General features: G+C 47.3%; 1 protein-coding gene across 2 annotated transcripts in view; it reads left to right on the forward strand.

The window, feature by feature from the left end:
• Positions 1-317: 317 nt before the first annotated feature.
• The window catches only part of LOC119436293 (CKLF-like MARVEL transmembrane domain-containing protein 8), a 111,369-nt gene continuing 91,438 nt past the window's right edge, over positions 318-20,248 (forward strand). The window contains exon 1 of one of the 2 annotated variants that reach the window (XM_037703101.2): positions 318-449. In XM_037703101.2, coding sequence (XP_037559029.1) covers positions 428-449 — 22 coding nt within the window. In that variant the 5' untranslated portion in view covers positions 318-427. The remainder of the gene's footprint in view (positions 450-20,248) is intronic. The other variant, XM_049656775.1, reaches the window with a different exon arrangement.

Consider the following 20,248-nt stretch of genomic DNA (forward strand, 5'->3'; position numbering starts at 1 on the left):
GCAGTTTTCCGCGGTCCGAACGATTGCATAACCGCTCCTGACAGCAGTTCAGATCTGGCTTGCTCAGCGGCAACGTTTCAAGATTTACGCTCAGCGAACTGTAGCAACGCGGCGACGTTTAACATCCCGGAACGTGAAGAACAGCGCTGGCGCGCATAGCTGCGGACGAAACGAGGACAGTTCTCGGGAGTCAAGGCTGCAGTCGACCCTTCGCCGCCCCACTCACCATTTCGCTGATCCGGCTGCTTGAGTCGTCTGGTGTGTCCGTACCGAACAAACTTGTGCCGCAGGTGCACAACGCTGATCACCGAGACCTACAGCCCTTGACTGGACCGACGCTGTCGCTTGGACTGCTATGTCCATCAACCGCCTGGAACAACGCCGCGAAGTGCCATAGCGCGCGTCACAAGTAATCAACGCTCCCAGGATGATCTACTCGGTTCCTCCAGGTAAGTAAAATCTACATGGCGGGTTTCTGAGCGGAGTCATGAGCAGAATGCTTGAGGGGAGGAGTACCTGGATACATTCAATCAACACTTACTGTGGGTCATGATTAGTGTCAATGGTAAGTGCGCACGTTGAACGTTGAGAACACCTTATTTCCCTAACGCTCGTTGGCTTCCATTCTTCGACATAGACGATAGCTTAATTAGAAATGCTGAATAACTGAAAAGTTAATTAGTGAGAACTTCCCATCCGCAAATCATGTTCACGATTACCCCACAAATGCTGACGTCCATCACTGCCGTGAAGCTTGGTCAACAAAATTAACATATTCCCTAATTCCAAATTCTGAATTCCCTAATTTTATTAATCAGCGACAGTGGCCGCTGAAACACCTGACATGCCTTTATACCAGGTGACCTTTTTAGTGCGCTAAGCAGTTATGGTCTCGGAATCCCGCTATCTCTGTAATATCACACCTCGGCAACGTAAAAATTATACAGATTCCACGCACTGTGGCAATCGGTGGGCGCGAAGCTTCTTTCATGTAGATGCTCATGCTGATGCTAAATGTGTTTACGTTATGCGACGTTGAATTTATACAGATATTATGTTACGTTATGTAGATGCCATTTTTATGTTTTCAAGATTATAAACTCATGTAATGCATTGGTTGACATTATGTTGAAGCAATGCACGAAAATGAATTACTAAGCCTCCATCACACCTTTCAATTGCAATTCACAGTGTGCGAGGTTGTTCGCCAGACTGATTCACTCGCAGCGCTCTGTCGCCTACAGCAGCACGACAATGATTGCCGTATATACGCGTCTGGTGCGTTGCAATGCTAACACTGCTTCCGTGATTACACACTGCGGTGTATCCTTATTCGGTCAATGGATACCATCGCATGTCGGTCTCGCTGACAATGAAGAGGCTGACAGAGTGTCTTCTCTGGCAAATGATTACAGAATTTGTCCAAAAGTTTCCTGCCATCTTGATACTCGTCTGCAGATCCACCGCCACATTCTTGGACAACACTCTAATCCTCATTGTCAGTCACCAGATCATTTTCTCCACGTCTGTACCTTTTTGCCTCAGGGCTATGCTACTTAAGCTTCGTGTAAGGGTTATAGGTGGGCGAGCGGTTGCATGAACAAGGACGTCTTCAACTGGCCCATCCTGTGCTTCCTGCGATGCCACAGATACACTTTATCACCCGTTTAATCCTAGACTGTCTCACCTTCAGTGCGCAGCCGGTTGCTTTTCCCAGAGACTATACTGCTTAATGAGCATACCGTGTGTGTTTTACTTTTTTACGGCCGTGTGTCTAGATCGTGATAAAGCTTACAGAGCCATTCTATAGTTTTCAAAAGCGACACATTCAGACTCCCGATTGTCACTGATGCACCAACCAAGTGTCGCACTGCTGTACGTAACGCAGACATGTGTCTCGTTCATGTTTTGTTATCCGGTGTTTACATTTTCCCAGCCGAAAGGCAATTAAGGCTTATCACGCTGAACCAAAATGCACCCGCACATGTGTTAACACTACGCGACCTAAGATACATAAGAATAGCGATATGGGCGGGCTGGTTTAAGTTCTTGGTGTAATTTCTGCAGCACGAAGCACTGAAGTGCGGAAAGAAAGGTAAAAAAGGACTAACGAATAGCTCTCGTTCTTGCTATTCCTTCGTCCTTTTTTTTACTTTTCTATCCGTTCTTCATGTGCTTCGCGCTGCAGAAATTACGCTAAGATACCTCTATCGATTAGGCGATTGTGGGTCCGGATGTGCGTGCAATGTTCGTCACTCTTGAACGCAAGAGGTGGCACCCAAATACGGAGGCCATATATGGTGCCTTGATACCAAGCACGCTAGTACCACCGAGGCGCACCTACCTCCGAGATGAGGCAGCGTGATAGGTTGGATTGGCCGATTAATACTACAACGAGTCTTCTGTTCACACACCTTTATAAACATGGGTAACACTCGCATATGACGAACAAAGGGCTCCCCCATCTTTGTGAAGAGCTTCACGACAACGAATTAAGTGACTATAAGCAAGACGAAGGTGGAGCTATGTATACAAAGGATAAGGAAGGAGAGGGGGACTGGGACAAGGTAATTCGTTGGCAATCTATAAAGGTTGCCTTTGAAGAACGCTTGCCACTGCATTCTAGACTTTCCTGTCGTATAAAAAAATTTGAACGAGTAATTGTCACACACCCCGTGAACGAGGCAGGCGCCAACGCCGGGCCAAATTCCAAAGCCGACTTATCAGCTTCCGAAAACAACCCTACGAAAGCAAGGAGAATTAGTAAGGAGCCCTCTGGTGCACCAGCGAACGCCGGTTGTGGTCCAAAGATCGAGTCAGAGCCCAGAGTTGTCAAAACACAACAAAATATATTCTTCAAACAAGGCAGTTACAAACACACGTGCACACTTCGGCTAGACATATCACAATACAATTCAGATGGGTATTATCAAAAGACTGGAAAATAATTAACGACAAGCACTAAGAGCCCAACACGTAAAGTACAGAATGAATAGGAAAACAAAGTGTCCAATCGTATTCACCCGTGCTGGTCTTGAGCCGGACGATCTCGGCGTAGCTCGAGGCAAATCTCGAAGAAGGAACTTCTTCCGGAAATGCAGACGCTCGATGAACTCGTCGGTTAGCTTGCCGGGGAATCCCCTTCTTCCACAAACGGTCAGTCTTCACGTCTCATCTCTTCACCGGCGTGGTCTGATCCCCTTCTGATTCCGGCACGGCGTTTTTATAGCTTTCGCCGGGAGTTCTGGAACCTTCGGACGGAGTTGTGATCCCGTAGCATGAACAAAGCCTGGGAATCTTCTAGTCAATCTCGCATCTTCGACCGCGGCCGTCGAGGAGGGTGGTGACTCAGCCATTGGCGCGCGCTCAGGCTTCTCTCTCTCTCTCTCAACTCGTCGTTGGTGTCGGGGTCTGAGAGGGGGTTTCGGGGCGCGCTCGCTCTCTCGTTACCGTCGCCTTCGCCTCTCGTCGCCTCCGTCGGTCGCGTCGGCTGTTTGTATGCACTCTCACCCTTTATCGAAGCTGCCACGGGGCCGTCTTGTTTTCTTGCTGGCTTGAGTGATGCGCGGCGCGCGCTTCGATTATGCGCTCTTTTGTGACAGTAATATACCATGGTAAAAAAGGGTGAGAAGGATCTGCGGAAATTTAGGTTATACATGAAGAGTTCTAACGCGCCGTCCAGGGAGCGTTCTACTGGATAGGATAGGATAGGAATAAACTTTATTTGTCCAACGGTTATGGCTGCTGGTGCCCGGGGCTAGGCTGCCAGAGGTCCATCGCCGGAGAAAAATCTTTCGAGATCCTCGGCAATGGCCCTGGCCCGCTGGACGGCCCACTCCTGGTCCTATAGGGTGCCTCGCTGAATAGGGTGGCTTGCCATCTCTCAGCGAGGCGCCCCGCTTCAAAGGGTCCTGCTGTTGTCATGCATTTTTTATAAAGGGTTAGTAGCCGAGATGTGGGCAAATGAAATGTTGCAAGACGATGGTGCGAGGAGGTGAGCTGCCTCCCCGCAGCAGAGGCTTTTTTCTCTTGTTTCAATCAGCGCCGTTGCCAGCGCCCACAACCGACATTCCTGCTCTGCCCACGGCCGGTCTCGAGCTAGCACGCGCGCACTCCAGACCGGCCGTGCTGAGCCTTCACCAACGTCGGAGCCGAGGAGCCACGTGACGATCGTGTCACGAATCTCGCCTCCTTTCATTTTTTCATCTCCCTTCATTCTTTTCTATTACGGAAGTGGTTTTGCGCAGCAGTGACATCGTCTCTGGAGAGTGGCTCGATCCCGCGGGAACACGGGCGCGCGGGCTTTCGTTTCAATTTTCAGCTGTTTTAGCGGCACACATTGGTGGAATACTTTGTAGGCACGACTGTCTGTTTGCATTCCCCAAACTTAGTCAGGGGCTCTACAATGCTGACGTTATGCGAGTTATATAGGGTGTTCTTCTCCTCCTTTAAAAAAAAAAAAACATAGTTTGGAGCGTATAGGTCTAATCAAGCTGTTCAGGTTCAGCTGAAAAGGCAAACATACCTAATTTATACGACAAATCGCAATGTGCCTGAAGCTAATTAAAAAGATTAACTAATTAGTTTTATAATGATTCATATTAGGACACATTATGAAACTTCAAAATTGAAGCCGAGTGGTATAGTGAAGTCAAGATTGCTTAGCAGACCCGCACGAGTTTCAACTTTCAATATATCCGTCCTTAAAATGCTCTAAAATATCCATTGGCGTATCAGTTTATAGTTTGCCCAAAGCCTTATCATCTAACAGTTTGAGAAAACTGGAACGTTTTAACTGGAACACCGGTACATTTTATACGGCAGATATTGGGGACGGATATCTCGAATGTGGCACTATACTATATAGTCTTATAATTTCTGTTGAGCAAACATGACCTCAATACTGTTACAACAAGCGCCCTAGTGTGAATACTTAGACAGTTAATTAGTTCATCCTTTAAATTAGGTACCTGTACATTGAGATTCCTCGTGCAAACTGTAAAAAATTCACTTTTGCTCTTACTGGATTCTTCCAGGCAGCAACTGTTGCCAACCTTTCCCGTAAAATGTTCAGGCATCCGTAACTTCATTCCACAGCACCGCAATAACATGCAGTCATATGTATACAGCAATCTTCCGTAAAAATACAGAGGTCCGCCATTTCATTCCACGGCCCCGCAAAAACACGCCATCACATTTACAGGAGTTTCCCATAAAAATACAGACGTCTGTAATTTCATTCCACGGCATTCCACGGCACCGCAATTACAGGCCGTCATATTTACAGCCATTGCCCGCACCGTTCTCCGCGCCGTACGTTGTATGTGCGAGTGTCAGCTTGCGAGGGTCAGCCGACGATTGCGGCTCAATGTCGCGCGCGAGAGAGCGAAAGGCGGGGCGGAAGCGCGCTTCTGTCACGCGCGAGGCACGAGGAAGGGGGGGGGTTACTCCGGCGGTGGCAGCGCGGGCGTTGTATCTTGAAAGCGATCTGCGACGTGCGAAAAGTGCGCGCCCGCGCGGGCCTCATCTTCAAAGCGATCTGCGATGTGGACAAAGTGCAACTAGTGCCGGTAGCTTGGTATGCGCTGTGCTTTCGACGTTTAGTTCGCGTTGAGCGAGAGACGGAACGAAGGTCAATTCGCTCGCTGCTGCTGCCACGCCTCCTCACTCCAGCGTTCTGACGGCGAGTTTCCGCGATCATCGAGCGAGATGTGTTCATGTTTACCTGTGCACGCGTTTTACCGTGCTTGTTAATTTAGTTAGTAAGCGAATATGTTTACATGTTTATACAGCCGATAAACCTACTATCCTTAGTTCGTATAATTGTCTACTAATTTGCTATTGCAATCAATGGTTCGCCTTTCAGGCGAAACTGCAACATTTTTGTTGACAAACATTGTTACGCTGAACTCTTGGTTAAGCTACAGTGATGGACCTAGTTTTCTTCCCATTGATACAATGAAATTGGGATTCCTAACAAGACGAACCAAATTACAATTTCCCTTCATGTGCAAACATTTTCATTACCGTAGGCGCTATATCAATATTCCCACCAACTCGATCATATGCATTTTCAGGCCTAAATAACTGTATTTGTGAACTTTGTTTCTGTGAATGCGAAAATAATGACCACGTCAATGCAGAATTATCCACAATTTCGTGAGAGCAGGGAGCAGAAGTGCAAGGTATTAATAGTTGGAATTGGAATAACAGCTCACGTTATCGAAATCACGAACATATCCCAAAAGTGTGTCTGCCTGAAAGTGGCATGTTCTCATGATGTTCCCCCGCGTGACATGAACTACAAATAAACGAAATCATGCATGCGTGCTCCGAGCTATACACAGCGATACATAAAGCGAAGAAACGGGAGCGAGCTCACAGGCTGGCGCAGTTTACCGCAACTTAAAAAAAAAGAGATAAAAACGCAACACAAAATACTTGCACTACCCTACGAGGACAATCAATAACGCACCATGGCAGACAGATAACGCCTCCCTCACAGTCAACGAGTCAACATCAAGGCCCAGTCCGACGTGCACGTGTGTTGTACCACAAATGCAAAGCATTGCTTTTAACTTCACTAGCGCCAAGGTTTTTTAGGTAAGCGCAACTCTCAAAACACTGTCATAACTGGCAGCTGATAAAAGAATGTTTAAATCAGCACGCTTCATAGCCGGCGATTAGTTACTGACGGCACGTGCGCACTCACAAATGCTTCTGACATCGCAAACGCCTTTATTTCGCATTTTGCAGAAGCTATCGTATTTACATCCGCTCCTGTGCCTACCCTCACACGGTGTCTGCACTCTTTGCATCTGCTACGCACATCTCCGCACAAAGTTTTTCAAGTTATACAAGGTCTAAACTGCACTGGTGCTGGCTTAGACAACATTCATCCCTCAAGAGTGAAACTTATTGCCTCGGAAATTTCTGTTCTTTTGGCTCATGTAACTAACCTGGTATTCAAGAATGGAGACTTTCCTGATGAACTGAAAATGGGAAAAGTAGTACCGGTACTTAAGAAAGGCGACCTTAACCAAATTATTAACTATCGTCCGATAACTATACTTCCATTCTTTAGCAAATTAATTGAAAAGTTGCTGGTAAACCGGCTGACGAATTATCTGAACAAGTTCAGTCTTTTGACACCATATCAGTTTGGTTTTAGGCCTGACTTTTCCACAGATCTTGCATTAATAGAATTTACAGACTACCTTAAGCATTTCATAGATACACGATCCTTGGCCGGGGCCATATTTGTGAATCTTTTGAAAGCTTTTGGCACTATTAACCACGTCATTCTTCTTGCAAAATTAGAATTTTATGGCATGTGCGGTCCCTCACTAACGCTCCTACGTAATTACCTATTGAATAGATCACAGGCTGCCCAAGTTGCTGGTTCACTCTCTGACGCAAATATAACGAATCAAGGCGTTCACCAAGGTTATATTTTAGGACCATTGCTTCTTTTTTTTTTTTTTTTTTGCCTTCGACGACGTTGCCATCATTCTTCTAGATGTATATTATACGCAGACGACACCACGTTATTTTCTTCTGATTATGACTTTGAAAAGTTAGTTAAAGAACTAAATAACGATGTTGCCAGCGTTGTTTCATGGTGTAGAATTAACCAATTGACTAGCAATTAACCTGCATAAAATTACCTCTATGTTATTTCATTCTCGACAAAAATTATTCCGTTCCTAACATTTCTTCCTGTTAACGAGCATGTTATTCAACCGCCCGATACAGCCACATTTCTCGGAGTTACCATTGATTCCCATCTAAAGTTCGATAAATACATTGCAGCAATCTCGTCTCAAAGTTATCTTGGAATTCGTGACCTGATTAAAACCCATACTTACTTCCCAATGAACATTATTGTAATGCGGTTTGTAATACCATATTGCCAAACGGACAGGTTTGTTTGGATGAACAGATTTGTAATAGTACCAAGGGTACAATAGCCAGATGACAGCTATTTGTCACCTACAGCACCAATATAGTGTGTGTTGGTTCCAATATAGGGAACGATTGGTGGCAGGTATTTGCTGCCTATTCGTTGTGTTGAAGGAATCGTTAGAAATTACGGTGCTGCAAAATATAGGGGTGTATGAATATGATGTATCCAGATAAAATACGAATACTGAAAATAAATGACCTTCGAATATAGAATCGAGCATCCGTTTTTTTTTTCTTTTTTTCAGTCCGTTTGGTAAACAAAAAGAAAATTGAGGCTTATCTACATTACACCTGGTGGACGAGTATTAGAAAATAGTTATTTGTGAGCTGTCATCTTCCTTGACATACAGAAATTACACTAGACGTCTGAGGAAAAGATACAGACTTACAGAGACATTTTTTATGATTGGAAAACTAAGAGGTTGGCCTGAATCAAAGTTCTCGTCTGCTACTCAAAATTGGGGAAGCGAAGTGGGAGTAAAAAGAGATAAAAGCGTAGACGATGAGGACGGAAATGGTGACGAACGAACTTGAACAGCCAGGACTCTTCAAAGTCTCAAGTCCAGACCACTCTCGTGCGAGAATTTGTTGACAGCCTTTAGAATATCACGCCCACGGCAATGGTACGGCCGAGGTCCCAAGAAAACCTTTTCAGAAAAAGGTTGATTAATGAACTTGGACAAAAGGTGTGCCAGTGATTGTCTCTCCAAAGTACATCGCGGGCAGTTGCACAGCTCTGCGGTCTCGGGTACATCACACTCCTCGCCGTTCGGACTGTCTGCACGGCCGATAAGGTGTAGGTAGCGCTGAGTGAGGAGGAGGAGGATTAAAGAAAAAGAGGATGCAAGGATGTTGGCCAGAAATGCGTTAGGTTGGCTACCCTACTCTGGGGTACGGGAAAGAGGGACTAGAAAGGGGAGATAGAGAGAGGAGGGGGAGAGAGAGGAAAGACGCCACGCGGAACGCCTGAGCAAGTCAAAAGCGTTCAGGCCAGTCTCCCTCAAGAAAGCCAAAGTGCCTTCAGAGCTTTGTGGGCCGACGAGCGATGGGGATGGTCTTCAAGTAGCACTTGCACGGACAGCGGCTGATCGGAGTCCAGTCGTCACAATGCGACAGACGATGTTTGTCTTTCCGACTGAAATCGATGACAATCGATGATTCGCCGCCGCAGACGTCGCACGCAGCAATGTCGGTCACTTCAATCAAATTAGTGTACGCCTTCGTGAAAGCCACTCCCAACAACAGCTTGCATAGAAGCGATACCTCATGTCGGTGAAGCCCGGCCGGAGGTGGAAGTTGGAGCGAAGGGTTCAGTTCATGTAACCTGGTGCGTCTTATATTTGGGGTGTTCCACTCTGTTAAAGAGAGCTTGCGTGCCAGGTGACGAAGTTGCCTTGCAGCGTCTATCCTGGAAAGAGGAATGGGAATGCTGTGTTGTTCTTGATGTGACTCTCGGGCAGCTTTGTCTGCGTGATTAATTAAACTGATCCCACAATGGCCAGGTGGCCAGAAGAAAATCATTTCGTGGCCTTTCTGTTTGATGTCGTGATGTATTTTGACTATTTCGTACGTTAGCTGTTCGTGAGCTCCACGCCGGAGAACTGACTGTATACTGCGTAAAGACGGTCTCAAGTCGGAAAACACGTCCCATGTAGCAGGACTCTATGAGTCAATAAATTGAAGTGCACTATGCAGAGCCGTGAGTTCTGCAGCCGTGGACGTCGTGACATGTGACGTCTTGAATCGCAGTGTTATTCCTCTCGTCGGCATAAACACAGCACCGCTAGAACTGGTCGATGTAGTCGATCCGTCAGTATAGATGTGTACGTGGCTACTGTATCTCTCGAACAACAGGAGTAAGCTCAACTGTTTTAGTGCAGACGGTGACAGATCTGACTTTTTCTGAAGTCCTGGAATTCTGAGGTGTACTTCAGGACGGCACAAACACCATGAAAGAGTCACCGGCATGGACGCAGGTGCGTACTCCTATGTAAGCGACGCACGATATGCACTGACAGTTGTGCTACATGATGTGCGGTGTCTTTCCACGGTGAGTGCGGCGAGGTGGTGGCAAGGGGTCCGGGCAATGTGCCTGACATCAGCACGCATTGTCTCGACGGCGATGTGCGTCGTGATTGAATAATCTTGAGCGATGGCAATAGTTTCAGCCGTTGACGCACTGCGTGGTACTATAAGGCATATCCTAAGCGCTTGCACCTGAATGCTCTGAATTGTACGCAAATTAGTTTTGCGGGTGTTGGACATAACAGGTAGGCTGTACCGAAGGAACCCAAGAAACAACACCCTGTACAGCTGCAACATGGTTAGTGTGGTTACACACCCCAGTTCTTTCCTGCAAGCAACTTGAATAGATGACAAATAGAAATCACACGCTTTTTCACGTGGTTCACGTGAGGAGTCCAGGACAGGTCTCTGTCAATCACAACGCCCAAGAACCTGTGACTTCTGCTCGAGGATATCACTTGTCCGTTGTTGATATGCGGTATGCAGACATTGGATTCCGGGTAAATGCCATCACTGCGCACTTTTCCCACGTCACCTCCAGTCCTTGTTTACGAAAGTGGCATGATGTCGATGAGGACGCCTTCTGAAGCCGAGCGCGAAGCTGAAGCCATGTCACCCCGGACGTCCAGATACATATGTCGTCGGCGTAGATAGAGAGTCGTACGGTGCTTGGTATGTAATCGATTAGTCCAATAAGGGCTAAATTAAAAAGCGTTGGGCTTAGTACTCCGCCCTGAGGGACTCCGTGGCTATTGTAATACTGGGGTGTCGGGCCATCCCCGGTGAGCACGTAGAATAATCGCATCTGTAGGTAGCTACAAACCCAGAGACATATCTTGCCACCAAGTCCTATTACTTCTAACGCTTTAAGGATGTCTTCATGGGTGACATTATCGTAAGCCCCTTTAACGTCTAGAAACAAGGCAGCAGACTAGCGTTTACAGGCCTTCTGGAATTTGCCATACGTTACCAAGTCGACGACGCTGTTTATAGATGAACGGCCGCGCCTGAATCCTGTCAACGTATGTGCGTAAATTTCATAGTGCTCTATAGACGTTTTCACGAGGGCGCTTCCGACGGTCTGGCGTGGAGAGTATGTGTCAGTGTTGCCTGTTCGGTCTGGACTGTGAGCTTGCCTTGCGCTTGCATAGCGGAGTGGTAGCTTTCCTTCGATGTTTCCGTTTATTTTTGCCATGAATGACTTACGCTCGTAAATAATGGCATATATACTCATCAAAAGGCTACAGGCCAGCACTGTGCAGTTTATGGGTGCACAAACAACCAGCGGAAAATAACGATTTTGGGGACTAAGTGTGTCCACAACACAGCACTCCGCGAGACCACTGCCGATGTGGTATGTTCACGCTTCGCCGGTTTCCTGCATCACCTGAGGACTTGGCATTTCAGTCTAATGTGAACCAATGCACACATAAGTAAAATAACGCATTTCGGTAAACCCTTTTCGGCACATTTCCCAATAGGTTGCGAGAATTGTCAGCTCTTCGATGCAATATTTTCTCGTATGTAGTGGCAGAGGCTACATTTGTTATTCTTTCAAACACGACTTCATTCCAGTGCCTAATACGGGGGTCACACGGCGCACTTTTGATCGTGATCGATCCCGATATGGGTCGAATTTCTTGGTCGCGATTGGCTTATTTGCTCAATCTGCGGAAGGGAGCCAATCGCGGTAGAACATTCCGATTCAGATCGGTCTCGGTCGCTATCAAAAGTGGCCGTGTGACACCGCTATAAGACAAACTAAAGCACTCTGCGAGAGAACTAGTCCGTAAATACACTTCGCAACGATCTGGAAAAATCGTGTACTATGATAGATGTACGCAGACCCTGTCTCCACCAAAACATTGTCTCTGCGTTCATACGCACCCTGCGTGGCCCTGCCCATAAAGGTACTTAACTTCAGTGTGGTGCTGCATCGAGCTCACCCATCTTTGAGCGTTGTCTATGTGCTTGGGCAGCAAGAGAATGCAATAACTAACGCGTTAACCTCATCAGCGCGGCCCAGCTCCAGCGCATTACGGTTCGGGAACCGCAATGCGCTAACTGTGCGTGGCGTAGAAACGCGCTGAATGAGACCACGCAAGTAAGAACGTAAAAAAACGGTATCCGCATGGGCACGCGGACAATAGCATCATGCTTGCAAGAATTACAGTAACGAAAAAAATAAATTATTCGCACAGCCGATCAAGTGAAATACTTACGTGCGTGCAGACCACTTCGCTGACCACTAAGCGCTTTTCACTCACGGTCAGTAGTGGTTTACAGTCATATGCATATGTATTTATTCGACAATTGTTAAGACTCGACATTACTTTATTATGAACATAGCACAGTGAGACGGTGTAAGGGAAATAAGAGAAAGAGCAGAGATGGCCCTAACGCTGCAATATTATTGGCTTATTTCGCTTCAGAGATAGCGCACACGAACAATTCTTGCCGTACGTCATATCTTCAATACAAACTTCGCGCACGATCTACGTTAAGGTTCAGCGTGAGTGAAGCTTGTTTCAAATTCAGACATTCGAAAGAAAAGTCATTCCAGGTAAACAAACGTAAAAAATAGGTAAACAAATACATCTTTATAACAAATCCTGTTATAATCCCTATTGGGATTGACAGCATGTATAAATAAATAAATACTAAATACTAAAAATAAAAATATAGCACCTGGGCTGTATCAGTTGAGCTGGCATCTGTGATCACTGTCGCACGTCGGTTCGCTGCAGGTACCGCGCTGCTCGATCGCCACGCTTATGCTTTGACATTTGGTTATAAGCACCCTGCACTGCACCAGATCCAATAAATTTTGCATGATTGAGCTGTTCAGTGGCGTCGGAAGCGTATGGAGTAACCACCGCATATCTACCAACCACTGACACGCGTCGTCGGGCCGCTGGCACCTGGTTCTAAGCATTGCCCGACAGCTACGTACGCGCCTGCTTTCGCTAAATGAGGCAACCCTCAACCGCGAAACGTAATGGTGATCAGATTCAATCGACGATACGGTCACATGTGCCCAGCAATAACAATGAAATATACCGCTGATTAGCACGCCAGGTCTCGACGAAGCAGAGGCGGCTACCACTGCTACCGACGACGAAACACCACATCCACTGGCTGGGCTTGCTGTTGCCATGGCACACCCCGCTGAGAGCTCACGCGAGCACGTGAAACATGTTACAACAAGTCAAGCGGCACAAGACAAGCGAAGCGGAAGAAAACAATCGAAATAATGCGCGGCGAAGATCACACAACCGAAGTGCGGCCGGCCTGCTCTCGCAAGGCTCACAGTCCAAAATGGCGCCATAACATGTTCTGACGCTAGACATCGCCCGTGTCGGGCAATGGCGCTGCTCAAACGTCGGTTTGTGAAAAGGTCTATAGATACCACTCCAGACGCGTTAGAACCATCCGTTCCATTACGTTTCCTGCACAACTAGCAAGCGCGATCGGACGGTATGACGCAATGTCCAAAGGCGATTACCAGCTTTGAGCAGCGGAATCAGGCGACTTGACTTCCATTCCTGGGGAACCATGCCATTCTGCCACGAGTCGTTGTACAGGAGCAGGAGTGCCTTTCGAGCTCGTTCATTAAGGTTACACAGAGCGCGGTATGTAATGCCATCTGGCCCTGGCGCTGAGGAACACCTGCATAAAACAAGCACAGCTTCTAGTTTGTCCAGAGAAAAAGGGCACTCCATACGGGGATCACGTGAGGATAGTGAGTGGTGCGGAGTCTGCGTTCCAGTGGAACTTGCTTCATCGGCAATCCTCCTACAGAAGGATTCGGCGACTTCAATCTCGCTGCATTGTAGGTTAAAAGCCAGGGAATTCAATGAGTGGCTCTGTCCAGGGGTTGCAAGGAGGCCACGAACAGTTCTCCATATAAGAGACAAAGACTTTCGGGGATCCAGAGACACGCAGAAAGACGCCCATGGTTGTGAAGCCAGCTTATTCATTCGACGCTGTATTTTCTTCTGTGTGCTTCTGGCCAATCTCAAATCATGAATGGACTTTGTGGGCCTATATCTTCGTTCCGCACGGCAGCGAAGTGCGCGAAGTTTCTCTAGCTCGATGTCGAATTCGGTGCATGCGGAGCTTTTCAAACTCGAATGTGTGGCAACCTGTAAGGCACCTTTTATTGCGTCCCCTATGCTGGAGGGTATGTCGTCTCGACAGCAGTCTTCCAGGATTGATTTAAATTTCGGCCAGTCGATGGATTGGACGGCTCCGGAGAACTTAGAGCTTGTCAGCCCCTCAATCGTGAGATAAGTTGGGATGTGGTCACTTCCCCGTGTTTCCAAGTCCGAGAACCATTGAACTCTTCTGTTAAAGGAGCGCGAAACAAAGCTAAGGTCGAGGGAGCTACTATTCTCTGTTCCTCGCAGATAGGTAGGGCTTCCATCATTTAAGAAACAAAGTTCTCGTCCAGAGGCAATGGAGACCAATCTTCTGCCCCTCGAGTTTATCTTGGAGCTTCCCCAGAAATAATGGTGGTCGTTGAAATCCCCAGTGATCACCCACGGCTGTGAAGTCGTCGTCAAAATTTCCCGTAAGCGCTCGCAGTTTAGACGACTTGATGGTGATACGTAGGCTCCCGGAATTGTGAAAGTGACCTTGCTCTTATGCACAGTGAAACACTCGTACTGGTTGTCATTGTCAGGTGACACTGGCTGATGAACATATCTCAAGTCACGGCGTATGAAAGCAATAATCTTGCTGCATTGCCCATATGGGTGGAAGACATCATTCATACCCGGACAGCCTGATGGGAGATGACAGGTTTGGCTCACAAATTACAATAATGAGAAATTGATTCACGAATACAAACTATCGAAAGGCAGACATGCGCGACTTAAGTCCTCTGGCGTTCCATTGAAAGACAGATGCATTCTGGACCTCCTCTCGAAACGATGGCTTCTGGCGGGCCATTGCTTTACCCTATGGCCGCAAGCACTGGCCCCATGGTGTTTAGCACCTGCAGCGCGCTCTGCGCCAACGGAGTTTTCATGTTGCTGCGTAGAAGACGCATAGCATCCATCAGTGGCCACAACATTATTATAACCTGGCGATCATCAGTCGTCGTTGCATCAGCGGTTGGTGAGGGTGTCGATGGCGGTGGTACTCGAGGTGTCTCCGTGGCAGGTTGTGAGCTTGGAAGTGGGGGCCACTCTTCAGGATAATCGAGTCTTGCCACTTTCTTCGTTTTCACGGTGTCTTTCACGTGGCGCTCCGCGGTGATACAGCAACCGCTTTGGCGGAAGACAGCGTGTTGCTTTGTGCAGTTTTACGTTGCGCTCTTCGGTGGCGATACTATCGCCGTCTAAGTGTAGTGGCACCCTCGCTGTGTGTTGAATGATCCCGAACCAAGCGCTTTAGAACCGCGAATTACTTCCGGACACGCGAATAGTCCTTCGATCAGGCTTCGGGGGAACCACGGCAATTAAGACACTTCAGGACAGTCGCGCGGCAAGCGTCTTCCGAATGGGATTCAATCAGAAAAATATGCTGCTAACAGTGGGAGTCAGAACTGCTATCGAAACATCAAATGTGGGCGACGTTCACCAACAGTCCAGCTTTTTCTTTTTTTTTCTCCTCAGTGATCAACATTACCAAATGAGTTTTGCATGGTTTCCTTCCATAACGCCCAAGGTAACTCATGCTACGCTAGAAAGCAAGTGAATGCAAATAGCCCTCCCTGCTGACAGCAGCTCGTTGTTCGTGTCCACTGGCAGCAGCAGTGTCAATTACCTCGTTCCAGTAATACTTAACGCCAGACTAACTTCGAACTGATCATTCTTATTACATTTTCTCACCAATGATAGCAATTTTTGCCTAAAAAAATGACAGAAGAGTTTTGAAAGACCAAGCTATCTATTTGCATGAGACGTTGAGTTACGCTTTAGTCCCTTTAGGTATAGCCATCAAGACTAAAAATTTCATGTGCTGCATCGCCCATCACACCATGGCACTCGCCATGAATTACAAAAACAATCCATTAATGGGCGCTGAAGCACCCTTTGTCGAGACCTGAGAAACACGTTCGATTTCTCTGTTAATTCGAACTTGACGGGAACCACGAAACTGATCGAAATATCCGGCGAGTCGAATTAAAAGAGGCAGAGAAAATGCCCAAGCACACTGCTGCTTGAGAGTTTTTTGCTTGCCCTCGAATCTAACGTGCTCCTAATTTTTATGGGTTCGCATTAGAAAAAAAAAACGTAGAAATGACGTTAGAGCTCCTAAACAAAGCAGAAACCAAACGCGCACCCAATTTAATAGCAAGAAAAGTGCACCATGCTTCCGATTCTGGCAACCAGAAAAAAAGATGAAACCAGCAAAGTTTACCTTCACAAAATGAAAATTTATTTACGTTAAACGTGCATCGTTCACTCTCAGACGGCAGTTTATCACTGTCTATCGGCCACAATATGTCGCCCTCCGTACGGTCCACTGCGCCTTTGATACTCCGCATTTACAGAACGATTCCTCAACAATCGCAAATGCCATGGTGGTGACTAACTCATTCGCTAGTTCATCCTGCGACGGACGCAATTCTTGGGAAAGCTGCAAACACCTGACGTGATTTGTTGCCGCTAGTTTAGCATGTAAAATAACTGAGCTTTTGTGATCACAGACTCCAAGCGGTGCGTCGTCGTCACCACCCTACGTGAGAACTTATTCTGTCGCCATATTGTGAGGACAATGGCAATGAAGCTGGTTATGATGTTGGGCTGTTGCGAACGCCACCAACGCGGTTTCGCATACGCTTGCACCGCGCTACAATGAATTAGAACATAAGGCAGTGCGGCGATCGGAGCGCGAAGTCATGACTAAGTGGTGATCGTAGCGGCGACGATGTCGTCGAGCTGGCTTTGAAGTAGCGCAGGCGCTGCATTTGTCTGACACGTCTGATTGCATTGAACTTCCCACGTTTGTTTTTTCTCATTTTTTGCCCTTTCTTTGCGTTTGCGGTGAACATCACTACTTTTTTTACTGCAGCGAACATTAACTTCAATCAATAAGCTCGAAGACGCGTCAATGATTTCTGCGCGCACGGCCGGGTGGCGTAGGTGCACCACAGAATACGCGCGAAGCAAGAACGGTATACGAAGTTTTCGTTGATCAAGGCGCCCGGTGATGCCGAGAGATGGCAATGGAAGGTAAATCTTCCCATGATCGAAAAGTCCTCTCTCGTCTCATGGCTGGCGGACATTTATACGAGTTGTTTTGCCGCACGACAAGTCAGTCCGCCGAGAGAGCGTGGTGAGTCATCCTACACATGATTCATTGTGCTTTGCCCTTGAGGCCTGAGCGCTCGGAACACATAGCATCACGCCGCCTTTGTTTGCTCTGACCTGACAACAAGGCTTCATCTTCGTGTTAAAGGGCCGAACAAAGCAGACTTGCTGTCCACGCGAAAATCGACCAAGCAGCTAAAACTGGGTAGGTTGAGCTATAGTTGCCGCATTGTCTGGCCTACGAATTCGTTGAGATAAATTTGGAAAGGAAGTAACGTTGTGGTCGCTGAGAATATTTACGCTTTATTCAGTCTGTATATTCAGGTTGTTTCCAGTGTAATTTTTATGGAAATAAAATGGTTCTGCTTTATACTACCTTTTCTATAATAAAACAATTATGCATACACAACGCACATGTTGGACTCGATGAGAAGCGAAGCTTTCGTGAATCAGGTACTCAAATGCCATAAAACGAAATGCGATGCGAGCACTTTATTGACATCTATGCAACGTGTAATCTCATGCAATTTTTATGTTTATGGACTACACCGTCCTCAAGCTATGCTGAATTACAAACAGCACTTCATACGAATGCACACTGTGAGACGCCGATGCATTGATGTCACGAGGAAGAAGGCGATGTTTGTCGAGGGAAGAATGGTGAGGAGAGGTGTACGGGAAGTACAACGAGAAAGACGGAGGTTGACGATTATTCGGCAGTTTTATTCCAGCGTCTATAGCCAAATGGAAACAGGTGCGCGCGCATATATAGCGTACTGGTGGTGTGTGTGTGTGTGTGTGTGTGTGTGTGTGTGTGTGTGTGTGTGTGTGTGTGTGTGTGTGTGTGTGTGTGTGTGTGTGTGTGTGTGTGTGTGTGCGTGTGCGTGTGCGTGTGTGTGTGTGTGTGTGTGTGTGGGGGGGGGGGGGGTCCTTTCGGAGCGCTTCAGAGTCAGCTTGTTCGGGAAGTCGACCCAGAGACAGCTTCGGGCTACGACTGCACTCGTTTAATTTTTTTCAGATAGCTGGAATTCGACTAGGACCGCCCCGAAATACTCCCACTTACGACGTCGAAGAAATCGCGAGATTTGGCCAGTTTTCGCTCACGTGCGCCACCCTGATTGGAGGTGACATGCCTTCAGTTCTCCTTTTAAGCCGAGAGGCAAGCAGTGACAACAGCTGCATATCATAGTGCTCAAAACTTGTTATGCTTGGTTGTGCTTGTATATGACTGTCTTGGAAGCGATGGCCACTGCAGAGGTCGCTTTCCTTGCCCATTATGTTATGTCTGGCTCACGCGCCGTTTAGTCTGGCATCACCGTAAGTCCTTCCTTCTCACTGCTCCGCAAGGTGACCCACCGTTCGGGTGGCGCACGCTTTCTCCGACTCAGTTCTCTTGCGTCTGGGAACCCGATTCGGAGGACCGGGTCGACCACCCGAACGTACCATAAGAAAGCTTCGTTGCACTGGAGTTACTGTACATGAATCCCGCATATACAGTAACTCAATGTTGCACTGAACAATACTGCTCTCTGTTTTTGCAGGGCGGTACAGCACGCTCGTAAAGTAGTATTATTTGCCTGACATGATTTGACAATACATAGCCGCTGTTTGGGACGCATATTATTTCGGATAGAAATATATATATATATATATATATATATATATATATATATATATATATATATATATATATATATATATATACGAGGGGAAGTAAAAAAATGTCGCAGTTTCACCCGAAAGGCGCAGCATCAATTGCGACAGAAAATTAGTAGAGTAAGGATACAAAGTAAGGATAGTAGTTTTATCAGCTGTATAAACTTGGACATGCAGCAGCATCAGCAACGCGCAGAACTGTTGTCGACGCCGTCGGCGTTTTGCCCGCATTCGCACCGAACGCGCGCGGCGTTGGTGACTGTTGCCGGTGCCTCAGGGGGCGGCTCGGAGGCTTTCGACAAGCAGCACGGGACACTCGTCGAGCATTGACGGAAGTCATTATAACCTTCTCGCCTCGCAACGTTTTTATATAAATACGCATTTGGTGCCACAGCTAAACGTCGCCTCCCCTCCCTCCCATCCCCCCACAGCCTTTCGCGCGACGGAAGAAGTCGCGTTTGCTCTCCGCCGTGCGTTCGCTCCCCGTGAAAGCGCGCGTTCCTCACGCGGTTTCACTCGCACATACAGCATACGGCGCGCGGCGGCGCTTTCATCGCCGTTGGACTTTATACGGAACCTCACGGCGACGGCGACGGCAGAAATCCGCTTGGATGTCCATATAATTGCTATCGCAATAAAATTAAATGGACTTTTGCAATTTCTCGCACTATAGGGTTTGGTAACATTGCTAGTATCCAGCGCTGAATTAGTGTCATCTGCAACACTTCTATGGAACGTGTCATTCTTATTCCCGCGTTAGTAGTTAGAGTGTAGCAGGCCGTTAAACATGGCAGCTCCATTGTCGATCAGCACCAAGGAGGAAATGAGGGCAGTGATTCGCTTTTTGTTTGCGGAAGGTGTTAAACCTGCGGAAATTATTCGTCGAATGCAAGCGCAGTATGGCGACAGTTGTTGATCGCGAAGCAGGATCTACGAATGGATAGAGCGTTTCAAACAGGGAAGAACTGCTTTATGTGGCGAGGAAAGATCGGGCAGGCCATCGACGTCAACGACTAAGGACAATTTGAAAGTCGTTGAGGGTATGGTGATGGAAAACAGTTGAATCACAATGGACGAAATCGCCAATACTTTACATATCAGTCATGGGTCAGCGTATTCCATCTTACACGACAGGCTAAATTTTCGGAAAGTGTGTGCAAGGTGGGTCCCGAAAGAATTGTCAGCGCAGCATAAGGCACAAAGGTTGGACATCTCTCGTAAACATTTGGCCCGTTATCGCCCCGAGGGAGATGGATTTTTACAGCAAATTGTTACTGTAGATGAAACTTGGGTACATCATCACGAACCGGAAAGTAAGACTGCGAGCATGGTTTGAAAAC

The sequence above is a fragment of the Dermacentor silvarum genome, chromosome 1, assembly GCF_013339745.2.
Source record: "Dermacentor silvarum isolate Dsil-2018 chromosome 1, BIME_Dsil_1.4, whole genome shotgun sequence".
In the NCBI taxonomy this organism is placed as follows: domain Eukaryota; kingdom Metazoa; phylum Arthropoda; class Arachnida; order Ixodida; family Ixodidae; genus Dermacentor; species Dermacentor silvarum.